Source organism: Crinia signifera, chromosome 7 (genome assembly GCF_055691185.1).
Source record: "Crinia signifera chromosome 7, ASM5569118v1, whole genome shotgun sequence".
Taxonomy (NCBI): Eukaryota; Metazoa; Chordata; class Amphibia; order Anura; family Myobatrachidae; genus Crinia; species Crinia signifera.
In genome coordinates, this window is record NC_139223.1 from 192,608,409 (window position 1) to 192,630,506 (window position 22,098).

Genomic DNA, 22,098 nt, shown 5'->3' on the forward strand with positions numbered 1-22,098 from the left:
CATTTGTGACAGGCACCCACTTCAGCCGGTGCTTATTACAGGTACCCTAATGGCGGGACCTGGTGGCTTGGGGGAGCTGGCAGTGTCTGCGGGGAGCACCGCCGCCGGGAAGCTGCTGCTATGATAGGCGGGAGCAGCCTGCCCTGCCCCATCACAGACATCAGCCAGCATAGCCACAGGGCTCCTTCCCTGGGTCAGTAGAGTGCCCTGGAGATTCAGCCTGGCCCCTACCTACAGCACCTCACATGGCAACACAGCAAGAGGGCTCAGCCAATCCCTGCTCAGCTCAGAGGGGCATACAGGGCTGCCGTGCATGAGAGAAGTTCTGTTATTGGCTGCCATTGCAAGCCTTGTTGGTTTGTTGGCTTGTAAATACCAGGGACCATTGTGTTCTAGTAAGCAATGCAATCAATGGAGGCAGAATTGTCTGCAGGGCTGGTGATGAAATGCTCTCCCACATTGGTGCAAATGTCTGGTTGCCCCATATATATGGGGTGAGGTGGCTGCAGATGTCAATAATGTGAATGTTCCCTGGCTAATGTCAGGCTAGTCAGAGTACATGTGCTGGGACTTGTAGTTGTATAGATACTTATATGGTGCTGCGGAAACTTTGTCACCTTACAAATAAAAAAGTCAATAATAAAGAATAATACAGTGTGTGTGTGTGTGTGTGTGTGTTTATATGTACAGTTTGTGTGTTTGCACTAGACGCCTATGTTTAGGAATGGGGATGGGGACCCCTATACCACATTATATATATATATATATATATATATATATATATATATATATATATATATATATATACACACATACACAGTGTAGTTTGATGGCATGTACGGCTGTGACAGTCGTGACAGATTTGAAATCTCCCGTGCTGAATCTCCCAATTTGAATCTCTGACACAAATCTCTCTGTATGTGGCTCATTGTCTGAAATGAGCCACAAGAGTGAAATCTCTTGTGCTGAATCTCCCGTTATGTATCTCTGGCACACATCTCTGCGTATGTAGGGCCCTTAAGTCAGACAAAACCTGAAATATCTGACTGGGAAAAACAATTAACAGGCTTGGATGGGGACCACTGCTTTGAAGTCTGATATCTCCGGTTCCCAAGGGCCGATTTTTTAAATTCTTGTACCCATGGAAAGAGGAGACCCTCAGCTTTCAGTCTAGGCACTACTGCCCGCAGGGTAACTCTTCAAGAGAAGGACAACTTAATGAACGCGGAGAACCTTGGCATCGTGTTCGGGCCGACTCTCATGCGCGCCCCAGAGCTGGATGCCATGGCAGCGCTCAATGACATCCGCTATCAGAGGTCTAATGGTGGAAATGCTCATCAAAAACGAAGACATTTTATTTTGAACGAGATATCAAGATAAAAGAAATAAAAAAAAATTTTTTTCCGGAGAATGAAGGATTGTTCCGTTGCGTAGAAATGAAGGATTGTTCTATTGCATAGAAAGTGATCTGTTACAGCCAACTTTGTCATATTAAAGCGCGGTGGGGCGGCCATTTTGTGGAGTGAGCCAACATTTACGAGAATTAATTATTTCAACTGGAAACATCACTAAAGCATGAAGCAGTTTGTGGAGGCCGCCATTTTCTAGGATAACTCCGTATTTATTTTCTGGCAGCCTGTCCGTTCAATAAAGTAATCTCTGAGGTAGAAGTTGCTTCCCAGAGATTGACATATTCGTGGCCTGGACCAATATCCACGATCATGGAGTCCATTAGAAGCTATCCACATAACTGAGGCTTGAGGGACATTAAAAGCGCATTTTTCTTGTATTCGCAGAACAGAAATGAAGCAAATTTTTAGAATTGTTTTAACTGTGGCAATCAGTGCCATTGTGCAGTAATGTCTGCTCTGCTTTACTGCTCAGTGTTTACAGAGTAACAAGAATTGTAAATGGCTGCATGTACGCCTCCGTTTTTGTCGGAGCTTTCCTTACAGAGATATCCTCTAACTACACGGGTCGTGACTGTAAAGCAGCATGTTTTCCCCCTAGTGCAAGATTATTGTGATTCTGGCTTTTATGTTCCGCATAATCCGATTAGGATAATGAGTTTGTGAAACGGTTGCTCTTTGATGACATTTGCATTGCAGTTTTCCTTTGATCATTTTCATTTCCACCTTTTTTTTTTTTTTTTTTTTTTTTTGCAAGTTTTTTTTTTTAAAACAAGAGCCTGAGTTTTTATAATGTTTACCGACACTTTTGTGTGACGCAGTTCATGCTGCAATGTTCAGTTTTTAAATGTATTTTTGTATTTTTCATCTGGCATGCACCTATTAATTTATTAAACCTAGGTTTTAGAAAACATATTCGTGTCATTTTGTACGTTTTCTCAGTGCCTGAATAATGGAAGATGGGTTGCAGGGTTGTCTTATAAGTTTTAATATATTGTCAAAAACGTAATAGTTAATGGGTATCTGGCACGTTGAAGGTCAAGGCACGTTTGATATGAAGCTTGCCGACTGTGGGGTAGATTTATTTATGTGGCCATACCGTTCCTTGTGTGCCCCCTTTCGCTTCACCACTTTATCGTGGTGAAGCGGCGCCTCTCTTCTCCTGAATTTACTGTGTGTCTTGCATACGTTATGGGAGTGCGTTATCCCCATAACGGATGTGCGCTCCACCTGCTGCCAAGTTCTGCGCATGCGCCGGTTACCTGGTCTTGCTATGTTTACCGACACATGCTCAGATACATCCATCTGACGGCGGGGCCCAGCAGGTGCCGGGGAGACAGAACACTGTCAGCCGGGGAGAGGACCAATAAAGTTAATTGAAATGAAAAAAAAAAAAGGAGCCTTTGGATTACACAGCGCCAGAAAATTCTGGCGCTATGCACTGCACGTTAATGGAAGAGCACGCGGCAACCCGGACCCTTCATAAATAAGGTATGAGCCTCATTTAAAATACCGAATATGCGTTAGCCCTCCTCCCCCATAGCGCCGCACGCTAAACACCGACATCGCGGGTGTGATAGATCAGGGGAAGCGCTATCCCCTGTCTTAGCGCACGGGGATAGAGCATATGCCCCTGATCGAATGTTAATAAATCTACCCCTGTATTAGGTTTGCTACAACATGGGGAAAGGTAAATTGGGGAAAAGAACCTGTGCACCAGTACCACTTTTTGATTGTATTGGGTGTATATATAATATACTTGTGTGAAAAAGTCCACTATTTTATAGTATCAAAAAATGCTTATGCATTGATAGATGATGTGGAGGTGCTCCCCTGAGAGTAAGGAATGATGCAAAAAGAGAAAAGAGAAAGTACTGAGGAAGCGGGACCTCCGCGAAACAGCTGTCTATCCCACAACTACTTTTGCACCTTGAGCTACTGAGGAGATACCAGACTCCCCATCACTGCAATCAGGTCCAGATCTAAGAAAAATCTCTTTCCTTCTGCAGCAGATTGACTGTCCCTTAGACCAGGGGTTCCCAATCTTTTTTGATTCACGGCACCCTAGACAATCAGAATTTTTTTCACGGCACCCCTAGGTCCAAAAATAATTAATTCGATTGGGTTTATATGCAATTCTTAGGTTTAGTTATGTGGTAAAGGGCAGGATTTGCTGCTGTTTGTACACATTCTATGATTGGCAGCCACCAGCACTGGTTTTGCTCATAAATAATTAACCATTAATAATTTGAGTTGGTCCTGGACCACCAAGCCGCGGCACCCCTGCATGTGTCCCGAGGCACCCCAGGGAGCCACGGCACACAGTTTGGGAACCACTGCCTTAGACCATAGCAGGCAACTATCCGGGTGGTGGTAAGACCCCTATTAAGGGGCTGTTAACATTATAACCATTTGATACAATTGTGAATACGACCCCACAGAGATTGTTTTGTCCTGCTATCATTTTGGGAAAAGGGCTTCATTGTTTTCCCTTTGTTTTGCTTTTATCTGCTCTGAGTGGTCTAGAACCACTAAGATCACCCTGAGTGATATTTTTTCATGTTTAGGAATGAGATTTATTATTACTTTTTCTTAGTGAAAATCATATAGATAGTGACAGGAATATTTCCTACGACTGTAAATACAGGTGATTAACCTGATGATAGTTGCAAATGGATATACTATGATACTGTGACCAAAGGACCACTCTCTTGATCCTTCTTGATATCATACATTCCATATATTACTACTTCCACCTGTTATCTTGTTTCATTTATTCTCTAAGAAATTTTTCTCTATACAACTGGGAATTTTCAAAAATTGTCTTTAAAGGTGGGGTTCACCGCTCATCGCCCACCAATACTGCAAAGCAAGTGGGAGAAAGCAGCGTGCACATACACCCTACAAGGCAATAAACTTTGTTCTCTAAAACTATACACTTTCTGGGCTCAAAACCTCACTGATTGAGGGTAGATTTCCCTGCAAGGGCCCAGCCAATCAGGGAGTCGCCCACTCTAACAGAGAGGGAATTTACAGCCCAACTATTTAACACCCTCATCTGCAACTGTCGCACGGTAAGACCCGCTCAATTGCACAGTCTGGTTTAGCCAGGCATACAGAGCAATCAGCAGCAGTCACCGTGATTACAAACAAACTGCAGGGGTGTACTGACACTCAATTTGTTCTTCCCCATCTCTCTTTTTTCCCTCTCTTCTCTTCTATTCACCCCAACCCTCCCTTGGAAACTCCCTTTCTTCTCCGCTCCTTCCTTTTTTTCTCTCCTCCCCTTCCTTTTCTCCCTCTCTCTCTTTTCTTTTTTCTTTCTTCTTCTCTCTTTTCTCCTTTTATCACAAATTTTCCTGTCAATAGAAAATTTTAACAGCCTGAAAAACCAAGAATTTCTGGTGTAAAATAAGGTATATTACCATAATAACAAATATTCGCGGTCCACTCCATATATTGTGGTACCTCAACAATTAACAGAGAACTCTGTGAATTGGAGTCTCAGAATCTGTACATGTTTTTTGTATGTCTGTCTTGTCATGTCTAAATCAATTTTAATGAATAAATAAATAAACGTTAAGTTTTAAATTTAAAAGTGTGCCCCCAAAAACAGAGAGTACTTTCTCTTTTCTCTCCCTGTATTAGGTTGCAAGTCGGAAACCGTCCAGTGATGTGTGGTAGGTAAGAATGACAGACATTACCAGCATTCAAGTGTGACCCACACCACATTAAAATAAAGTAAGAGCCCTATTAATGTTTCCATTACCAGCATTAGGAACCATAGAGGGGAGGCCGACATGATTCCACAAGCGCCTTGATCCCTGTTGGAGGAAGTGCACTAAGCGTTCTTGAGCTCAAAGTAGCTCACTTTCCCAGCCCCACTGTCCCTTGCCCTGTTTAACAGTACAAGTGAATCACTTTCCACAGTCTCCTACTTTGGGAGTTGGGTAACCATATTGCCAGTGATGGGAGTGTGCCCCAGCGATAAATCGCCGGGTGCGCACTCCCATTTTCAGCCCCGTTGTAATCGCAACCACCGGCAGAGGTTTCTTTTCTTCAGCGACCATCTCTGGTCGCCGATGAAAAGGGGGCATTGATATATCGCCCTGTGTGTACGCACCCTTAGCGTTTGGTAAATCTGCACGTTACAATACTATTATCTGCAAAACCAAAGGGATTTCTCAAACACTGCTTAGTACACTTACCCCTAAATTCTATCATTTGTGGATTAGGTGGAAGCAGACCGTAGGAGAGTGGCGTGCTCTTAATAGTTTACGCATCTAATGAGGGGGCATAGAGCTCCCTCTACTGGCTGAAGCAGGCCATGGCAAGAGTAGGGAAGGTGACAAGTTTTTTTTTCTCCATACCAGAACTATTACTATTTTCTATTATAGTCAATCGTGTAGATCGTCAAATCGATTACACGCCACCATGGTAATAGACTGATGTTACCCACTGCTTGTTGTATCCCTAATTTAGCTAAAATGTATTGATATGCTTCTTTTCTATTGGAGGCTCAGTGGGTAGATATACCCAAGACAGAACAATTAGGGTAACAAGGATTAGACGCAGCCAGACCCTAAAGGTGATCCCAATTGCCTATTACTGACAATTTAGCACATTAAGGGAAGAAGGGAGGGGTGGGGGGGGGGGTCTGCACTACAGATGAGTTGAAATGAAGGTGGGTTTGTGTTAGTAGCAAAATAAACATTTTATTATAATGAGTCACAATGCGCATATATATATATATGTTGAGATAATGCAACAAAAAGACTGTAGAAGCCAGCTTGTCTGGCTGAAAACAGCATAAACTCACCTGGCTATTGGCAGGAATCCTTAGCTCACACACTTGATCTGGGCTTGAGGGTTCGGCTTGTCTTGATTGACGGGTTGGCTGATTTGAATGACGGTTCAGGATAGGCTGGTTGAGGTCAGAGGTGGAGATTGATGGGGTGATATTCTTGCTTCCAGAAGATTCTGCCTCTTGCTTCAGGAAACGTTGAGGAGGACTGTTGAGTACAAAGACATTATTATTAATAACTGTTATTGATATTCTATATTTCAATTTTATTTCTCTCCTATTCTTTCTATATTCTCTCTACATTTCTTTTCTCTTTCACCCCATTTATCTATACTATCACTACTAAACTATATTCACCACTTAAAAATTCTCCCCTTTGTCTATATCTAACCTAACATGTCACCTAGGCCTAAGCGCACTGCGGGGGCTCCCGCTAGATACGCTGCGCTAGGTGAGACAGGGCAAGCTAACAGGCCTAGAGCCAGGCCTCCGTCCAGAGGTGGGGAGAGGGGACTATCCCCTTCCCCCAGACGGAGGGCTGTCGGAGCGCAGGCGGGACCGCCCGCTCCGGAGGTGAATAGGAATGTGCAGGGCAGGTCAGGGCGACGTGGCGGTGCTGCCGGAGGCTCAGGAATCCCTCCGGCAGCCCGCTCACGCCAGTCACGGGGGAGGGGGCGAGCGGCTGGCGGGGATGAGCCGGCACCCCTCCCCACTGTGCATCGCTGCATCACGCGGCGGAGCTCAGGCGCTAGGCCTGAAGCATCCGCCGCGTCAGGGGACGCTGTAGGGGCTGGGCTCCGTGCTGGGAGCCGGCCTGTGAAGGCAGGGAAAAGGGGGAGAGCGACGGGGACGCTGGCGTCAGAGCCGGCGTCCGTCCCTCCTGTAGAGGTAGCCAGCCGGGTCAATAAGCGGAGCGCAGGCGCTAGGCCTGTCGCTGCCGCATCATCCACAGGGAGGTTTAGTGTAAAACAAAGGGCACAGCGCAGCGGTCAGAGGACCGCTGCGCGCCCACATCATAATAAAAATGGCACAGGGCATATAAGCGCTGGAGGTAGTGGGAGTAATGGTAGGCTGAACAGAAATGGCCGCAGGGGTGACACTAACCGCAGTCAGGAGGGTGTTGCAGGCGCTTCTATGCCTGGAGCGCCCTCTGCTGGAGAAAGGGAGAATAGCAGGAGGTCACATAGAAAAGGAAAAAATGGCAATGTAGCAACAGCGCCATCTAGTGACATTAATTATAATGGCAACCCCAGGGGGAAATTTATAGAGGACATGAGACATAAGTTAACTCATGCCGAATTTGAAATGTTTAAGTCGGCCGTAGCTGCATGGCGGGATAATAGCGAGGATTCGGCCGAATCCGTATCCTCATGCGGCGAATCAGACGAAGTGGATTCGCAGAGCAGTGAATCCGGTATGCAAGAGCAAGCCACCTTTGCTGGGTCAAACGGAGAAGGTGGGGTTAGTGAAGGGGACCTGCAAAGTGATTCGGAAAGGAATCCTGTAGAAGGGGTTAGAAATTCTAACGCCAGATCTAGACGGGCAGCAAGGAGAAGGTTGGTCGCGGAGAAGGCTAGGGAGACCAATATGGCGGCACAGGGGGCAAGGACGCAACCCGGTCGCTCATATGCGGACGCGGTTGCAGGAAGGAACACAGAGGGTAACACTGTGTCATTAGACACATCGGCGCTTACATCTATATGCGCAGCGGTGGTGTCGGCAGTGGCTCCTCTGTTAACCACCGGGACAGGTGGACAGGGGGAAACTGCCCCTTCGGCTACTTTGGAGTCAGTATCTGACCTCATAGCCAAGGCGATAGCTCCGACTATTACGGCGGCGCGAGGGGGAAATGCCATTTCCTCTGCTGAAAGGGTATCGCCGAATGTTCCACCTGTGATGGGGGTTGTTAACGAACCTCTATTGACAGGTCAAGATTCCACGGAACAAGTCATGGAAGGCCCATCGTCGAGTCGAGGAGGCGGTGAACGTAGAAGAAGAAGGGCAGCATCATCTGATACTGGTGAGTCCACGAATGATCCTGACTGGTCAGAGGATGATAATGCAGGGTCTAGCAGTGGTGGGTCAGAGGATTCATCGGTAGAGAAGAAAGCTAAGAAGAAAAGATCTGCAAAGTCTCGTAAGAGACGGCGCAGAAATGAGACCTCTGATTCCTCATTGGCATCGACGTCTTCCGAGGATAAGTCATCTTCGGACGGCGTCGCGAGGAGACGAAGGCGGAAAAGGCGTAGAGAATATAGGTCCCATAGCTCAGGATCCTCGAACGTATCGGTCGAGTCCGATGCGGTCCAATGCGCAAACACCGCTGTTAAGCGGGGTTTGCGTCCTAGGGCTAGGGATAGGATCAGAAAAGGGCGCTATGTAGATATCTTTGCTTTAACAAGCAAAGATAGGCGGGCCCTCCTAGCCGCAAGGAAGAAAGGACCAGCTAGCGAGGATGCCTTTCGTACTTATAATAATTGGGTGAGAGGCATACTTATTTTTGCGGCCTGTTATTTAGAGACACATCCAGATGAGTATGTGAACCTGGTAAGATACCAGTTCCTTATTCATAAACTCTACACCTCTTACGTCGGACCCGGTTGGCGGGTCTATGACGAAGAGTTTAGGAGGAAGCAGCATGGCCGGGAGGTGTACGATTTCGGTAAGAAAGACGTAGAATTATACGGCGAAGTTGCCGAATCGGCTACACCTATTAGGGCTCCTGAGAATAAGGGGTGGGTAAGGCAATATGGGAGCAGGCCTTACAATAATATTAATAAGGGAGGTAATACGAAACATGGCCATGGTAGGTGCTACTCATTTAATAATGGGCAATGCAACCTGGGTAACCGGTGTCGTTTTCGGCACCTTTGTATCAGATGCGGAGGTCAACACGCAATCAAGGATTGCACAAAACCTCCAACTGGTGGGGGAGGTGGGGCTCAGTCCACGACAAAACAAAGCCGCGGTCCAGCGGCACCTGTCGTTGGATAGAGCCCCAACTCCAATTGTATTGGTCAGGATGTTACCATGGCTGGAACGGTATCCGGACAGAGATGGAGCAATATTTTTACAGTCCGGATTTTCAGAGGGTTTTCAATTACCTGTTTCCGCTCCAATTAGTACGGGTAGTAAGGGAAACTTACGCTCGGCCATGGAACACCCTGACATAATATCACAGAAAGTTGAAGCCGAGGTAAAACTAGGTCGCATGGCAGGCCCGTTTGCAACACCACCAGTGGAGGGACTAATTTTGTCCCCTATTGGGGTGGTTCCCAAAAAAGTTAAGGGAAAGTTCAGGCTGATTCAGCATCTTTCTTGTCCTAGAGGGTCGTCTGTCAATGACGCCATCGATGATGAATTATGCACAGTTAATTATTGTTTATTTGAGGATGCTATAGGCATCATTAAAAAAATTGGTCCTGGCGCCCTCATGTGCAAATTGGATGTTGAATCAGCTTTTAGACTATTACCTTTGCATAAGAACGCATTTCGGTACATGGGATTTAAATTAAATGGGGGTTTTTACATAGATAAATGTTTGCCCATGGGTTGCTCCATTTCATGCGCTTATTTTGAGCGCTTCAGCACATTTTTGCAGTGGTGCCTGCAGGAAGTGTCAGGAGTTGACAGCATTACTCATTATTTGGACGACTTTCTTTTAGTGGGTCCTCCAAATTCTGACCTGTGCCTTAGTTTACTAGAAGCAGCACTTGAGTTATTTAGGGATTTCGGGGTTCCCGTGGCAGGGGAAAAAACCGAGGGACCTACTACTGATTTGGTGTACCTCGGAATTGAAATTGATTCCGAGCGAGGTCTGTGTAAACTTCCATTAGATAAAGTACACCGGTTACATGACGAAATAACTTATGCCATCGCGGCTGCTAAGTTAACACTTAGACAGGCTCAATCTTTATTGGGCCTGTTTAATTTCGCATGTAGAGTAATACCCATGGGCAAAATATTTTGTAGAAAGCTGCAGCGAGCGACCGTCGGGATTCGCAAACCCCACCATTTTCTACGTCTATCTTCAGAAATGAAGAGGGATCTGAAAGTGTGGGAAATGTTTTTGGATAATTTCAACGGCATATGCATATGGCAAGCTCCAGCCGTTGCAAATGCGGAGTTGGAATTATATACGGATGCAGCAGGATCTTCCGGATTCGGCGCATTTTATGCGGGACGTTGGTGCGCAGAGGCTTGGCCCGAATCTTGGGCACGAGACGGCATGACCAAGAATATGCTATTATTGGAAATATTTCCAATAATGGTCGCCTTAGAGCTCTGGGGCGCAGAATTGGGAAACAGGGAGGTTGTCTTTTGGTGTGATAACTTAGGGGTGGTCCAATCCATTACACAACTAAGGTCAACCTCTCTCCCAGTTTTGCGCATTCTAGCACGGATAGTGTTGATGTGCTTGGCGAACAATATTACGTTGCGAGCCAAGCACGTCCCTGGCGTACTTAATGAAGTTGCAGATGCATTGTCCCGTTTCGAATGGGGAAGATTCAGGCAACTTGTGCCGCTAGCCCAGAAGTTTGGTGAACAATGTCCATCTTTTTTATGGCAGGTGCCTCTGGAGGGGTAGAGGAGCTGGCCCTGCGGTCGCTAGCGCCAGCAACAGTTAGAGCTTATCTGGCCTCATGGGAGCGCTGGAGCGAGTTCTTGCTGGAACAGGGTGGCACAGGTAAGAGCTATAAGCGTCTTATTAATGCCTATGTATGGAGCCTGTACACGGAGGGTAAGTCCAGAAGTTTTGTTGGACGCTCTCTGGCAGGCATATCATTCTTTTTGCGTCTTGGTGGGAAGAGAGACATCACCAAGTCTTTCTTGCTTTCCAGGATGCTAAAGGGATGGGCCAGAGCCAGGCCGGTTTTGCCCGACAGGCGACGGCCGATTGATGCCAGCCTGTTGCGTCGAATCTCGAGGTCCCTAAGAGTAATTTGCTCAAACGATTACGAGGTTCGACTTTTCAGGCTGGCCTTTGCCATGGCTTTCCATGGGGCGTTCAGAGTAGGCGAGTTGGTGTCCGCAACCAGGGCATCTCCCTCGCCTATGCTGTTCGGCCACGTCGACGTGCACCACGACGGTTTATGGTGCAAGATTCAGCGCTCAAAGACCGACGTAGCGGGCAGGGGGCAGTGGGTCCATTTGGGTCGGAGTGGCGACCGCCGGATTTGTCCGGTGGCAGCGGCTCTGGCTTACGTGGAGTTGCGGCCTCAATTGCCCGGGGCCTGGCTGATGCACATCGACGGGTCCCCACTTACTAACTTCCAGTTCAGGTCGGTTTTCAGGCGCTGTATATTGCATCAGGGTCTTTCTCCAGCCGACTTTGGGACACACTCTTTTCGTATCGGCGCCGCTTCGGCAGCCGCTGCGGCGGGTTGGTCTCAGGTCGACATACGAGCACTCGGAAGATGGCGGTCTGGTGCATTTAAGCGATACATCAGGCCGACATAATCCAGTGAGCCCATTTGAGGAGTAGCCGCTCGCCCAAACACGCTTTAGTGTTTGAGGGGCCTTGAGGAATTTTTTGTGTTATCACCAGTCTTAAATTAGGCTCTAGCCAACTGGTGGAAGATTTGTGTTTTTTGCCTCAAGTCAAATCGGGTGACCCACCCCCCCCCCCCCCCAGTAGAATAGGGTACAACGGGTAGGGATTATACATAATTCAAGTGGGTCAATAATCAAACTAGTCTTAAATAGATCACCTAAATCACATTCCTAGTAGTTATCAACAATTTAATATAGAACTGCAAAATCACCTTTAAGGGAATCTCCCGGGCTCCCCTTGAAAATGTTGCCAGAGGTTTGCCATGATTTCAAATTTTCTAACGGTATATATCATTTCAACTTACAGGTCAACGCTTGGACACCAATATGATTTGGATGGTGGGACATTCATTTATTTATTGGTTGTCCTTGTCCCAGGTCACCACGGATACGGAACGTTTCCCTGAGACGCGATTTATCCGCTGGCTGGGGCGTAGAGGTATGAGGTGGTCCGCGTTGAGGGGTCTTTTGGATGAGTCAGTTAGGGCGTTTGGTTACCCAATGTTTGTCATCATCCACTTGGGGGGCAACGACCTCACGCATAATTCCGGTCTCAATATTCGATTTGAGATTAGGAATTTATTGCTGGACCTGATCAGAGAATGGAGATTTTGCCGTTTCTTCTGGTCAGAGATTATACCTAGGAGGGTTTGGAGAGATGCACTCAATCCGGGCGCCATTGATTTGGTACGTAGGCGGATCAATTCCGTAGTCGGCAGGGCTATAGCAACGGAGGGCGGAGTGGTCGTCAGGCACGAGGCCATTTCCTTTAGAAACGAGACCCTGTACAGGCCGGATGGGGTGCATCTCTCTTTGGTCGGGATGGATTTGTTTTTCCAGAATTTAATAGACGCATTGAGAAGTTAGCTGAGGGAGTAGTCGAGATTAGGTTGGTGGCGGGTCAGTTCAAGCTGAACTGATATGGCGGAAAGAACGGTAATTAAATTAGAGCTGTATTTACACTTAGATGCTGGTTGATGTCGGGATCTGGGCATCACCGACCCAGGTGGGCCCACATCTGGACCTTAACGATCATCTACTTCGGATAGCGTAAATTCTGGCGGACATTTGTAGTTTAGGGCAGGTGGCCCAATTTTTTGATGACTCGGGCAGAGTGGTGAGCTCTGCCTTAGTGCTATTTGCGAGGTCAGGGGCAGAAGCAGAAGGTCAACCCCCTGGCCTTAAGGGCAATTGGCCCCTTTTGAAAAGTCCGCTTCATATTGAGCCGTTGTCTTGGACGCTGGCAGGTGGCCGGTCCTTGGCAATTAAGGGCAATTGGCCCTTAGATCCGGAGTTTGTTATTTTTATTACTTTGTTATTTTCCAGCAATGTTATTTATTTTGCATGCCGTTCTTTGCCCGCCACCTTAGTTAGAGCAGGGACATAAATTTTAGTTAGATTCAAATAGGCCGCCCCTGCTCAAAATAAATAAGCCGTCCCCTTTAAGCCCATTCAGTTGTACGCGTCTTTATTTCTTAGATAAGTGGGGTGAGTGTGGATGAATGCCTATGTCTGTGTGGAGTTTAAGACTGTAGAAGCCAGCTTGTCTGGCTGAAAACAGCATAAACTCACCTGGCTATTGGCAGGAATCCTTAGCTCACACACTTGATCTGGGCTTGAGGGTTCGGCTTGTCTTGATTGACGGGTTGGCTGATTTGAATGACGGTTCAGGATAGGCTGGTTGAGGTCAGAGGTGGAGATTGATGGGGTGATATTCTTGCTTCCAGAAGATTCTGCCTCTTGCTTCAGGAAACGTTGCCCTCCCGCCCGCCCCATTTATTAGTCAGAATTAGTTGTTGAGAAGTCGTTTGCATTATTCGTTTAGTTGTTGTCGGCTTATTTTGTGTTGGCGGAAAGAACGGTAATTAAATTAGAGCTGTATTTACACTTAGATGCTGGTTGATGTCGGGATCTGGGCATCACCGACCCAGGTGGGCCCACATCTGGACCTTAACGATCATCTACTTCGGATAGCGTAAATTCTGGCGGACATTTGTAGTTTAGGGCAGGTGGCCCAATTTTTTGATGACTCGGGCAGAGTGGTGAGCTCTGCCTTAGTGCTATTTGCGAGGTCAGGGGCAGAAGCAGAAGGTCAACCCCCTGGCCTTAAGGGCAATTGGCCCCTTTTGAAAAGTCCGCTTCATATTGAGCCGTTGTCTTGGACGCTGGCAGGTGGCCGGTCCTTGGCAATTAAGGGCAATTGGCCCTTAGATCCGGAGTTTGTTATTTTTATTACTTTGTTATTTTCCAGCAATGTTATTTATTTTGCATGCCGTTCTTTGCCCGCCACCTTAGTTAGAGCAGGGACATAAATTTTAGTTAGATTCAAATAGGCCGCCCCTGCTCAAAATAAATAAGCCGTCCCCTTTAAGCCCATTCAGTTGTACGCGTCTTTATTTCTTAGATAAGTGGGGTGAGTGTGGATGAATGCCTATGTCTGTGTGGAGTTTAACCACATTGCATGCGTGAGTTTATGCATGTGAGATAAATGTAACAGCACCAATCAATAATGAATGCCACAACGAATGCCCCCGATCTGTTTTACCCATCTTACATGGCACCAGCTGTATTTTAATAAAAACATTTAAGCTTTCAGCACACATCAAGGGATTCCAATTCTCTGCAAGTCCCTACACTGGCATGTATGCCCAGCAGAATTATTGGAGACAAAAGAGGATATAAATATTCCAGAATTGGAATCACCGCTTCATACATATACCCCTATATCTTTAATATGTAAGCCCTAAGGTGCAGGGCCCTCCGTCCTCTTGTTTATTCTCCGCACTATCCTTGCAGTCAAGCTTCTTCCCTTCAGACTCTGCGCCCAATGAAGGGTGAGCGCTGGCTCACTCATTGGCTGCTTAACTGCCCTACACCTGCTGATTTTTACTGTTAATATATATTAGGACTGACACAGATCTGGTTGAACATCTGCAAATTTGCCGATGACTGAGACTAGATAGACGCAGCCCAGACACAGTGAGAACCCCTGTGCAAGTCTGCAAGTGATTTGCGGGAAATATCACTATTTGCTCTCCTGTCGCACATCCATATACAATTCACTCACCATGCAATGATTTCCCCAGTCTGTGCAAGTCTGACCCTTCCACAACTCTGCGACAGAGACAGGCTGATCAGTGCCGGCGCTGACATCATACAACCTACCTTTAAACGCCAGGACATGTCTGCCTTTTTTTCTGACATTGCCAGTTACTACCCACAAACGCTGACTTCCTGTCAGTCAAATTGCAAGGGCATTGCAATGAGATCTTTGCACACAGCTTAAGGGTCATATCAGTAAACTCTTTAGCTATTTGTCCACTAGGACTTTATCAATTAGGTCCAGCCGAAGAATGTAGCGAGGATTTTTACTTGCAGTCTCATGAGCTTCGATAAAATCGGCGGCAAAAATGCACACTGTGGCTTTTATCAGATGGGGAAATCGATAGATTCCAGCACTTATTCTGGTGGACGCGCTCAGGTGCGAATTTGCATCCTTGCGAGTTTCACATGAACATACATCCGCATGCCAGTGGGAACCTCCCCCATCTTTTGATCGTCGCTGAGCATCGAATGATGGCGAAGGCGCAAGTATATGTCAGGGTGGTCCAGACCACCCTTACATATGTGCGCAGAATTGTAGGGAATTGGGCGGGCAGCTGACATCTGGTTATGTCAGTTGTCCGCCCGAAACCCCCCCCCCCCCGCGCATGTGCGTCAGGGACAAATTAGCATGTGTACGCTCAGCATATCCATATGCTAATCCCCCAGCCCGGAACCTCACGCCCCTCTCCACCCCACGCCTGCAAGGCTGGGTGCGTGCACCCAGCAAACAAACTTTGTGCTGCGTTCGCACGCACCCAGTGTATACACATGTGCAGAAATGCTGCTGCGCATAAGCAAAACATCGGTCCCTCTGGGAACGAGCGGCCGCTGCGAATAAACCAGAATAAGGGCCATAATGTGGAGTATTCTATACATGGTAAAACCTGTGCCTAATTGGAATGCCCCTTAAATGCGGACAGATTCAGTATGCGTATCCTCCCAACTGTCCTGATTTTTGTGAGACCATTCCTTTTTTGGGCTGGCTGCAGTGTCCTGCGGCAAAGGGTGTGGGAGGGCCCCTGTCACTCGCTGCTCTCTCAAAACAGCAGTGCATAGATGCTGTGCGCATCTATTCACGGGTGACAGAGGGACTGGAGACATGGCCAGCAACTCACAGTGTGCCCCATAGTGACAAAAATGGGGGTGTGGCTCTCAATTGTGGCTTTCCCATGAGGTCCTGCCCCCTTTGCAGAGGCACCACCCTCTTTTAGGAGTCCCTCTTTATTTGTTTACATTTCGATGTCAGTGACGAGAGAAGCTGAACGCAGGCAGTGCACCCTGCTGCCGGTTGTCACGCTCCCAGGGGGTTACACCAAAGTGCCAGCTCTTCTGTAGTTACAGGAGATGGGTGCTGCCGGGTGATATTCTCCTGCAGCACCCGACTCCTGTCATAGAAGAATAGTCTGCTAATACTACCCATTCACCATCTCCAGAGAGGCTGGGTATTCCCCAAAAGTGATGGAAAAAGAAGCAAAAGAGTCCCCCGATGCCACACCCCCTTTCAAGGTGGCTGCGCCACTGGCAGTGGGAGTTTGATAGACAGTGTACACGGGGTTTCAACGCTGGTTGTGGATTCATAAATCTACAGCATCTAGATGGACAGTCACTAGGTCGACAACAAAAGATTGACAAGTTCAAAAGGTTGAAAAGGTTGACATTTTTCAAATTTTTTGTGTATCGATGTTGACACCTGTCGACATGGACCCTCAAATAGTGTAACGCGTACCCTCACATGGCTCGCTTTGCTCATCATGCTCTGCCCGTGACTTCATACCACACAGACTGCCCCCCCCCAACAAATACAGATGGCTACCTAATGTTTCCTATTGGGTGGGCGAAGACAAGAGGCACTCAGCCACAGTCTCCCTGATGCATACCCCTATGATTACTGTCACACATAAACCTGTAATTCACTGCATAAAGTCTGTGTTATTGCAGTGGGGTAACACATGCTGACGCCCAGGCTGATCTATTGCAATTCCCTAACAACCTTGTCTGTCCTAGAGATGTCCATTAGCCCAGATAGCTTGTAGTAGAAAAATGTTTTGTAAAATGTTTGTTAGAATTTAGATGGGTTAGCATTATACTATACCCAGATCTGACTCTGTGAATCAGTGGTGCATAAAATATATATAAATAGCACACTGCAGTACACTGTGTGATCAGATCTCTAGGAGAGGGCTCCAATATATATAACCCAGCAATTGTGGGCAAAGTGATATATTTAGACTGATATACTCAGATCGACCAGGAGAGGGCGCAGAACCAACTATACATCTGCGAAATACCACTCCAAAGCCCGAAATTAATTATGACAATGTGTAACTCCTACTGATCACTGTGCCCTGTGTCAAGAGGCTAAACAGCATTATACTATAAACTGGAATAGTGTGACAACAGGGTGTAACATCAGAGTCCTTACTGCTGAATAACAGCAACAACAAAACTCATTTTTCCATCAGGGCCACATAAAACGGACACTCGTGTAAATTTTTAAAACACATTTATTTTCTTCTCTTTGAACACAATATCTGTATTTGTGTATGTATTGTATGTGATTTTAACTTCTTCAAAATCTCAGCTGTTTATGTAAAGTTCCCATACCCTGATATAGGGAATATTAGAATAAAAACCATTAAAAGTTATATTTTAAAGAAAAATTTCGTGGGCGTTCCCACAAACAGCCCCTTCCTTCTTTTCCTGTAAAATGTATACATCCATGCTGTAGGGAACAGCACCCCCGTTCTTGATTAAAAAATTATTTTTTGGGGTCTCCTTACCCTGTTTCGAATCAGGGATCCATTAATCCATTAGGTTGTGCGAACACACACCAACTCCTCACGGAGTAAAACCCTATGTGAAAAATTCCCTTATTAGCAAGGACAGCCCCTGCTCTACTCATCCCCTCCTATTGGACAGTGCATCCATTTGTCCCATCAGGATCTGTGCATGGCAAGCTAAGTGGTACACTCTATGGGGGTCCATGTGCTCATGTGCTGACATTGACACCATAAAAATGTGAAAAAGTCATGATGTTAAGGGGGCGTGTCATGCTCCACCCTATGGGCGTGGCTAGTTACAGATATAGGCGTATATGCTTATTGTGCGATATTTGTAGATAACATTGTGAACTATATTATGGGAAATTTAGCAAGTACTGATAATGACATTGCTGCCTGCATGATTGGATTTAACCCCTTTTCTTATAAATATGAAAGTCCCGGCATTGCCTTCTACACACAGTGGTGGTGAAGATTCTGCGGACAGAACCAATCTTTAGCTTATGAACAGCCTAGTCGCTAGTGACATTGCCAGGTAGGGGGACATGTTTCCTAACCATGCTTGGGACAATATAAGTTCAATTAAGGGTCAGCAGTACACAACTGCCCCATAGTCCTTGTAAATGCCGGGGCTGGGTAGTGTCATTTAATACAGGATCGACTGAGTTTATTACTTCCAGTGAAACCATAAATTATAAAAGGTTTAGGGGGAAATTTACTAAGATGTGTATTCTACTTCACATGTGATGTTGCTATGGGCAACCAATCAGAATCTACTTCTTATTTAGCACCCTCTAGAACAGGGATGGGGAACCTTCGGCCCTCCAGCTGTTGTGGGACTACACATCTAAGCATGCCTTGTTACAGGTTTGCTATGTGGCCATGCTACAACTGTTGCAGGGCATGCTGATATATGTAGTTCAACAACAGCCGGAGGGCCGAAGGTTCCCCATCCCTGCTATAGTTGACAGGATCGGATTGGTTGCCCATAGCAACATCACATGTGAAGTAGAATACACATCTTAGTAAATTCCCCCATAATGAGGTCACGTAGCCTGTATAATACAGGGCTTTTTCACCTGGGTATAGTAGACTCAAATACTTTCTGAATTAGGAACACATTATACTGTATGTATGGAATCGGTACATCTGTCAGACCACACATAGGTCTACAGTCATTAGGTCGACCCCACTAGGTCGACTGGCTGGAAGGTCGACCTGACTTAAGGTCAACATGGGCCAAGGTCGACATGACTTAAGGTCGAATTTGCATAAAGGTCAACATGAGGAAGGGCGACTGGTCATAAGGTCGACATGGGTTTTTCACTGTTTTTTTACCCGAATGTCGACACAGTCGACATGGACACAGTTGGCAATGAGAATCGGCCCCTCGCTTCGCTCGCAATGCTTTGGGCACGGTGGCTCGCTTCGCTCGCCACAGCTTTTATAACCTCCTCCACGCCCTAGAGGATGGTAGGGCATGAAATACCGGCTGTCGGCACATGTCGGCTCAAAAAACAGTGAAAAACCCATGTCGACATTATGACCAGTCGACCTTCCTCACGTCGACCTTTATGCAAATTCGACCTTAAGTCATGTCGACCTTGGCCCTTGTCGACCTTAAGTCAGGTCGACCTTCCTGCCAGTCGACCTAGTGGGGTCGACCTAATGACTGTAGACCTAAGTTCATTCTAATAGATGACCGCTTCCCGTATGTATATATCTATCTGTCTGTGTGTCTAAGAAATATATATGTGTTTATGTGTTTTAAACTTTTTTTTTTTTTTTTTTATTCATTATTAAAGGTTAAGTATTAACTCAACTCCCGGAGGGAATTAACCCCTTCACTAAAACCAAGAAACTGATCAATCTGCCTAATTTCTGGGTCCCTAAGTGTTAATAGTTTCACATATCGTTACTTGCGCCATTTATTACAATAAAAATTACAATATAAAGAGAGTGCTTTGCCTACTTGCTCAAAAGCAACACCGGATTAGCGAACAGGATTTCCCCATGAGATGAATGGATAATGTACTAACTGATATATGCCCATTATTTACCAACCTAATGCTGGCCACACATCAGACCAACTTTCCTCCAACCATCCAACTAGTTGGTTGTTAGGACTGAAAATCTGGTACTGTATGGAAGCAAATGCCAATAAGCTATTTGCTCACAAACTCAGGAGAATGGACAAAAACATTCAGGGAAATTGTTTAAATCAAATAGGTCCAACTATAGTACATTGTCTGAGTGACAGTTGTTGTCCATTTTCAGATTTTGGAAACAAATTACTTAATTACAAATTACATTTGCTCCCATCCAGTACCAGGTTTTTATTCCATCCAACCAACTAGTTGGATGGTTGGAGGAAAGTTGGTCTGATGTGTGGCCAGAGATTTGGACATTTGGAAGAGGAATGTGGGCGGTTCTACGCTACAGCATAAAAGGGAATGTGATTCCACAGCATCATTCCCCAGGACAGCGAGTAAAGGAATGGTAAGAGTCTACTTACTGCTGAGTGATGGAACACTTATATCTGTATTATACATGTATTAATAAATGTTCTGCTATAGGAGGTGTCCGTGTACATTCTGCTGGTGGCCATGCTGGCCGGCCTAGTCACTGCTCGGGACTCATGTGGTAAGTCAATTCTATTAATATTTACATCTATAGCGCATAATCTGTTATTCTGTCAGATATGAAGATGTTTCTACATTGTATTGATCCCTAAATTGTAACGTTCTCATCTTGCTACCAGCAAATATTAAGGGGTTCTACATACTTGGTCTGGCTGGGCTGCAGATGATTCTACCCTCTGTCCTAGATTGATTTGATATTGTCATAGGTAACCAGCATTCTACATACTTGGTCTGGCTGGGCTGCAGATGATTACACCTCAGGTGCTGGATGTATTTAAATGCTTTGGTAATTGATCATTCTGCACACTGCTTTAGATATCAGAAATGTGTTATTGACAAACTTAATTTTGCAAGTTAAAAAGCAAATCTCTGTTGCCTATGTGAAGGGAGGAATATCTTATAACTCTTAATGACACATGCTATCTTGGAATACATGGATGTTTATGTAGGCAACTTTTATTACCATTCATTGTAGTAGGGGGGGGGGGTTGGGATTGGGTGGGGCGAGTCCAATTAATGAGTGCAGATGCATTTAAAGATCATTACATAGGCTGTGTGCATGGTTTAGCTGTGTGCATAATAGTTTTGAGTGCATCATTTTAAAGTGCGGCATAATCAAAATATAACTGTGGCGTTACACTGAAGTGGGACAGAAGCAACAACTGAGAAAACCAAAGACTGCTTTTGAGTGAGTTCAATTTATTCTCACGACATACTACCTCTGGCTGCTTAATCTGGCTACTCAACCATAACATCATCATTTTTACATCTGCAAACAACTTTTACTATCCCTGTTAATTATTGTATTTGCACTGTCAGTTTTGAAAATGCCCAGCTGTACCTCTAATGACTTCACCTGTCCTGCTCTTCCATTGATTTTAGGTGTCCCCCAAAATTTTATTCTTGGCCCTCTTCTCTATCTCTACATGTCCTCTCTGGGTGAGCTTATTTGCTCACTCGACTTCCACGATCACATCTATGCTGATAACACTGAAATCTACCGCTCCTTTCCTGACCGCTCCCCCTCTATCCTCACTCATATCTCCAACTGTCTCTCTGCTGTCTACTCTTGGATGACCCAGCTCATTTTCAGACTTAAAATATCAAGGACTAAGCTGACCTCTTTCCACCCTCCTGCATAAAACCCAACCATCTCTCATCCTAACCTACTGTTTATGCTCACCTCTTTCCCTTCTGTGTCACCCCTGTCTGTCTAACCAGTGTTCCCTCTAAGCTGTGCGCGCGCACACACCTTGACGAGCATGCGCACAGACATTACAACTGAGCGCACAAAGCAGCAGTGGTCCCTTTTTGCAGTTGTGGACTCAATTAATGTGTGTTTCACCCATTAACTACATTGTGTACTGTATTTTGAATGTTTAAATGTTTAATATCACTTTGAAGTAAAGTTAACACAAATGCTGAACGTAATTTTCCAGTTATATATGTGACGCACAAAAATGTAAATTTCATTCCAAAGTTGCACAGCCAAAATCTTTAGCCGCACACAGCTTTCGTAAAATTAGAGGGAACATTGTGTCTAACCCTCCCTTTTTAGAATGTAAGCTCTCACGAGCAGGGCCCTCTCTCCTCATGTGCCTTTCTTAGAATATATAAACCTCTGCCACCCTGATGATTGCTTCAGTGTCCTGTCCCCTGATGCAACTATCCGTATTAACCATGTACTTGTTCTAAACGGTCTTGTGCTGTAATTTGTTATGTGTTTTTGCTAATAACTATACTCTGTGAAGCGCTGCGGAATATGTATGCGCTATATAAGAGACTGTAAATTAATAAATAAGGGG

The 22,098-nt window shown here is 45.8% G+C and overlaps 1 protein-coding gene across 4 annotated transcripts in view; it reads left to right on the forward strand.

Annotated features, from left to right (window-relative positions):
• The window catches only part of LOC146021000 (intelectin-1-like), a 268,175-nt gene that overhangs the window by 42,070 nt on the left and 204,007 nt on the right, over positions 1 to 22,098 (forward strand). For 3 of the 4 annotated variants that reach the window (XM_083154756.1, XM_083154760.1, XM_083154758.1), the window contains exons 1-2: positions 20,140 to 20,150; positions 20,228 to 20,294. In XM_083154756.1, coding sequence (XP_083010882.1) covers positions 20,148 to 20,150; positions 20,228 to 20,294 — 70 coding nt within the window. In that variant the 5' untranslated portion in view covers positions 20,140 to 20,147. Of the gene's footprint in view, positions 1 to 20,139; positions 20,151 to 20,227; positions 20,295 to 22,098 lie in introns of those variants that run through there. The other variant, XM_083154757.1, reaches the window with a different exon arrangement.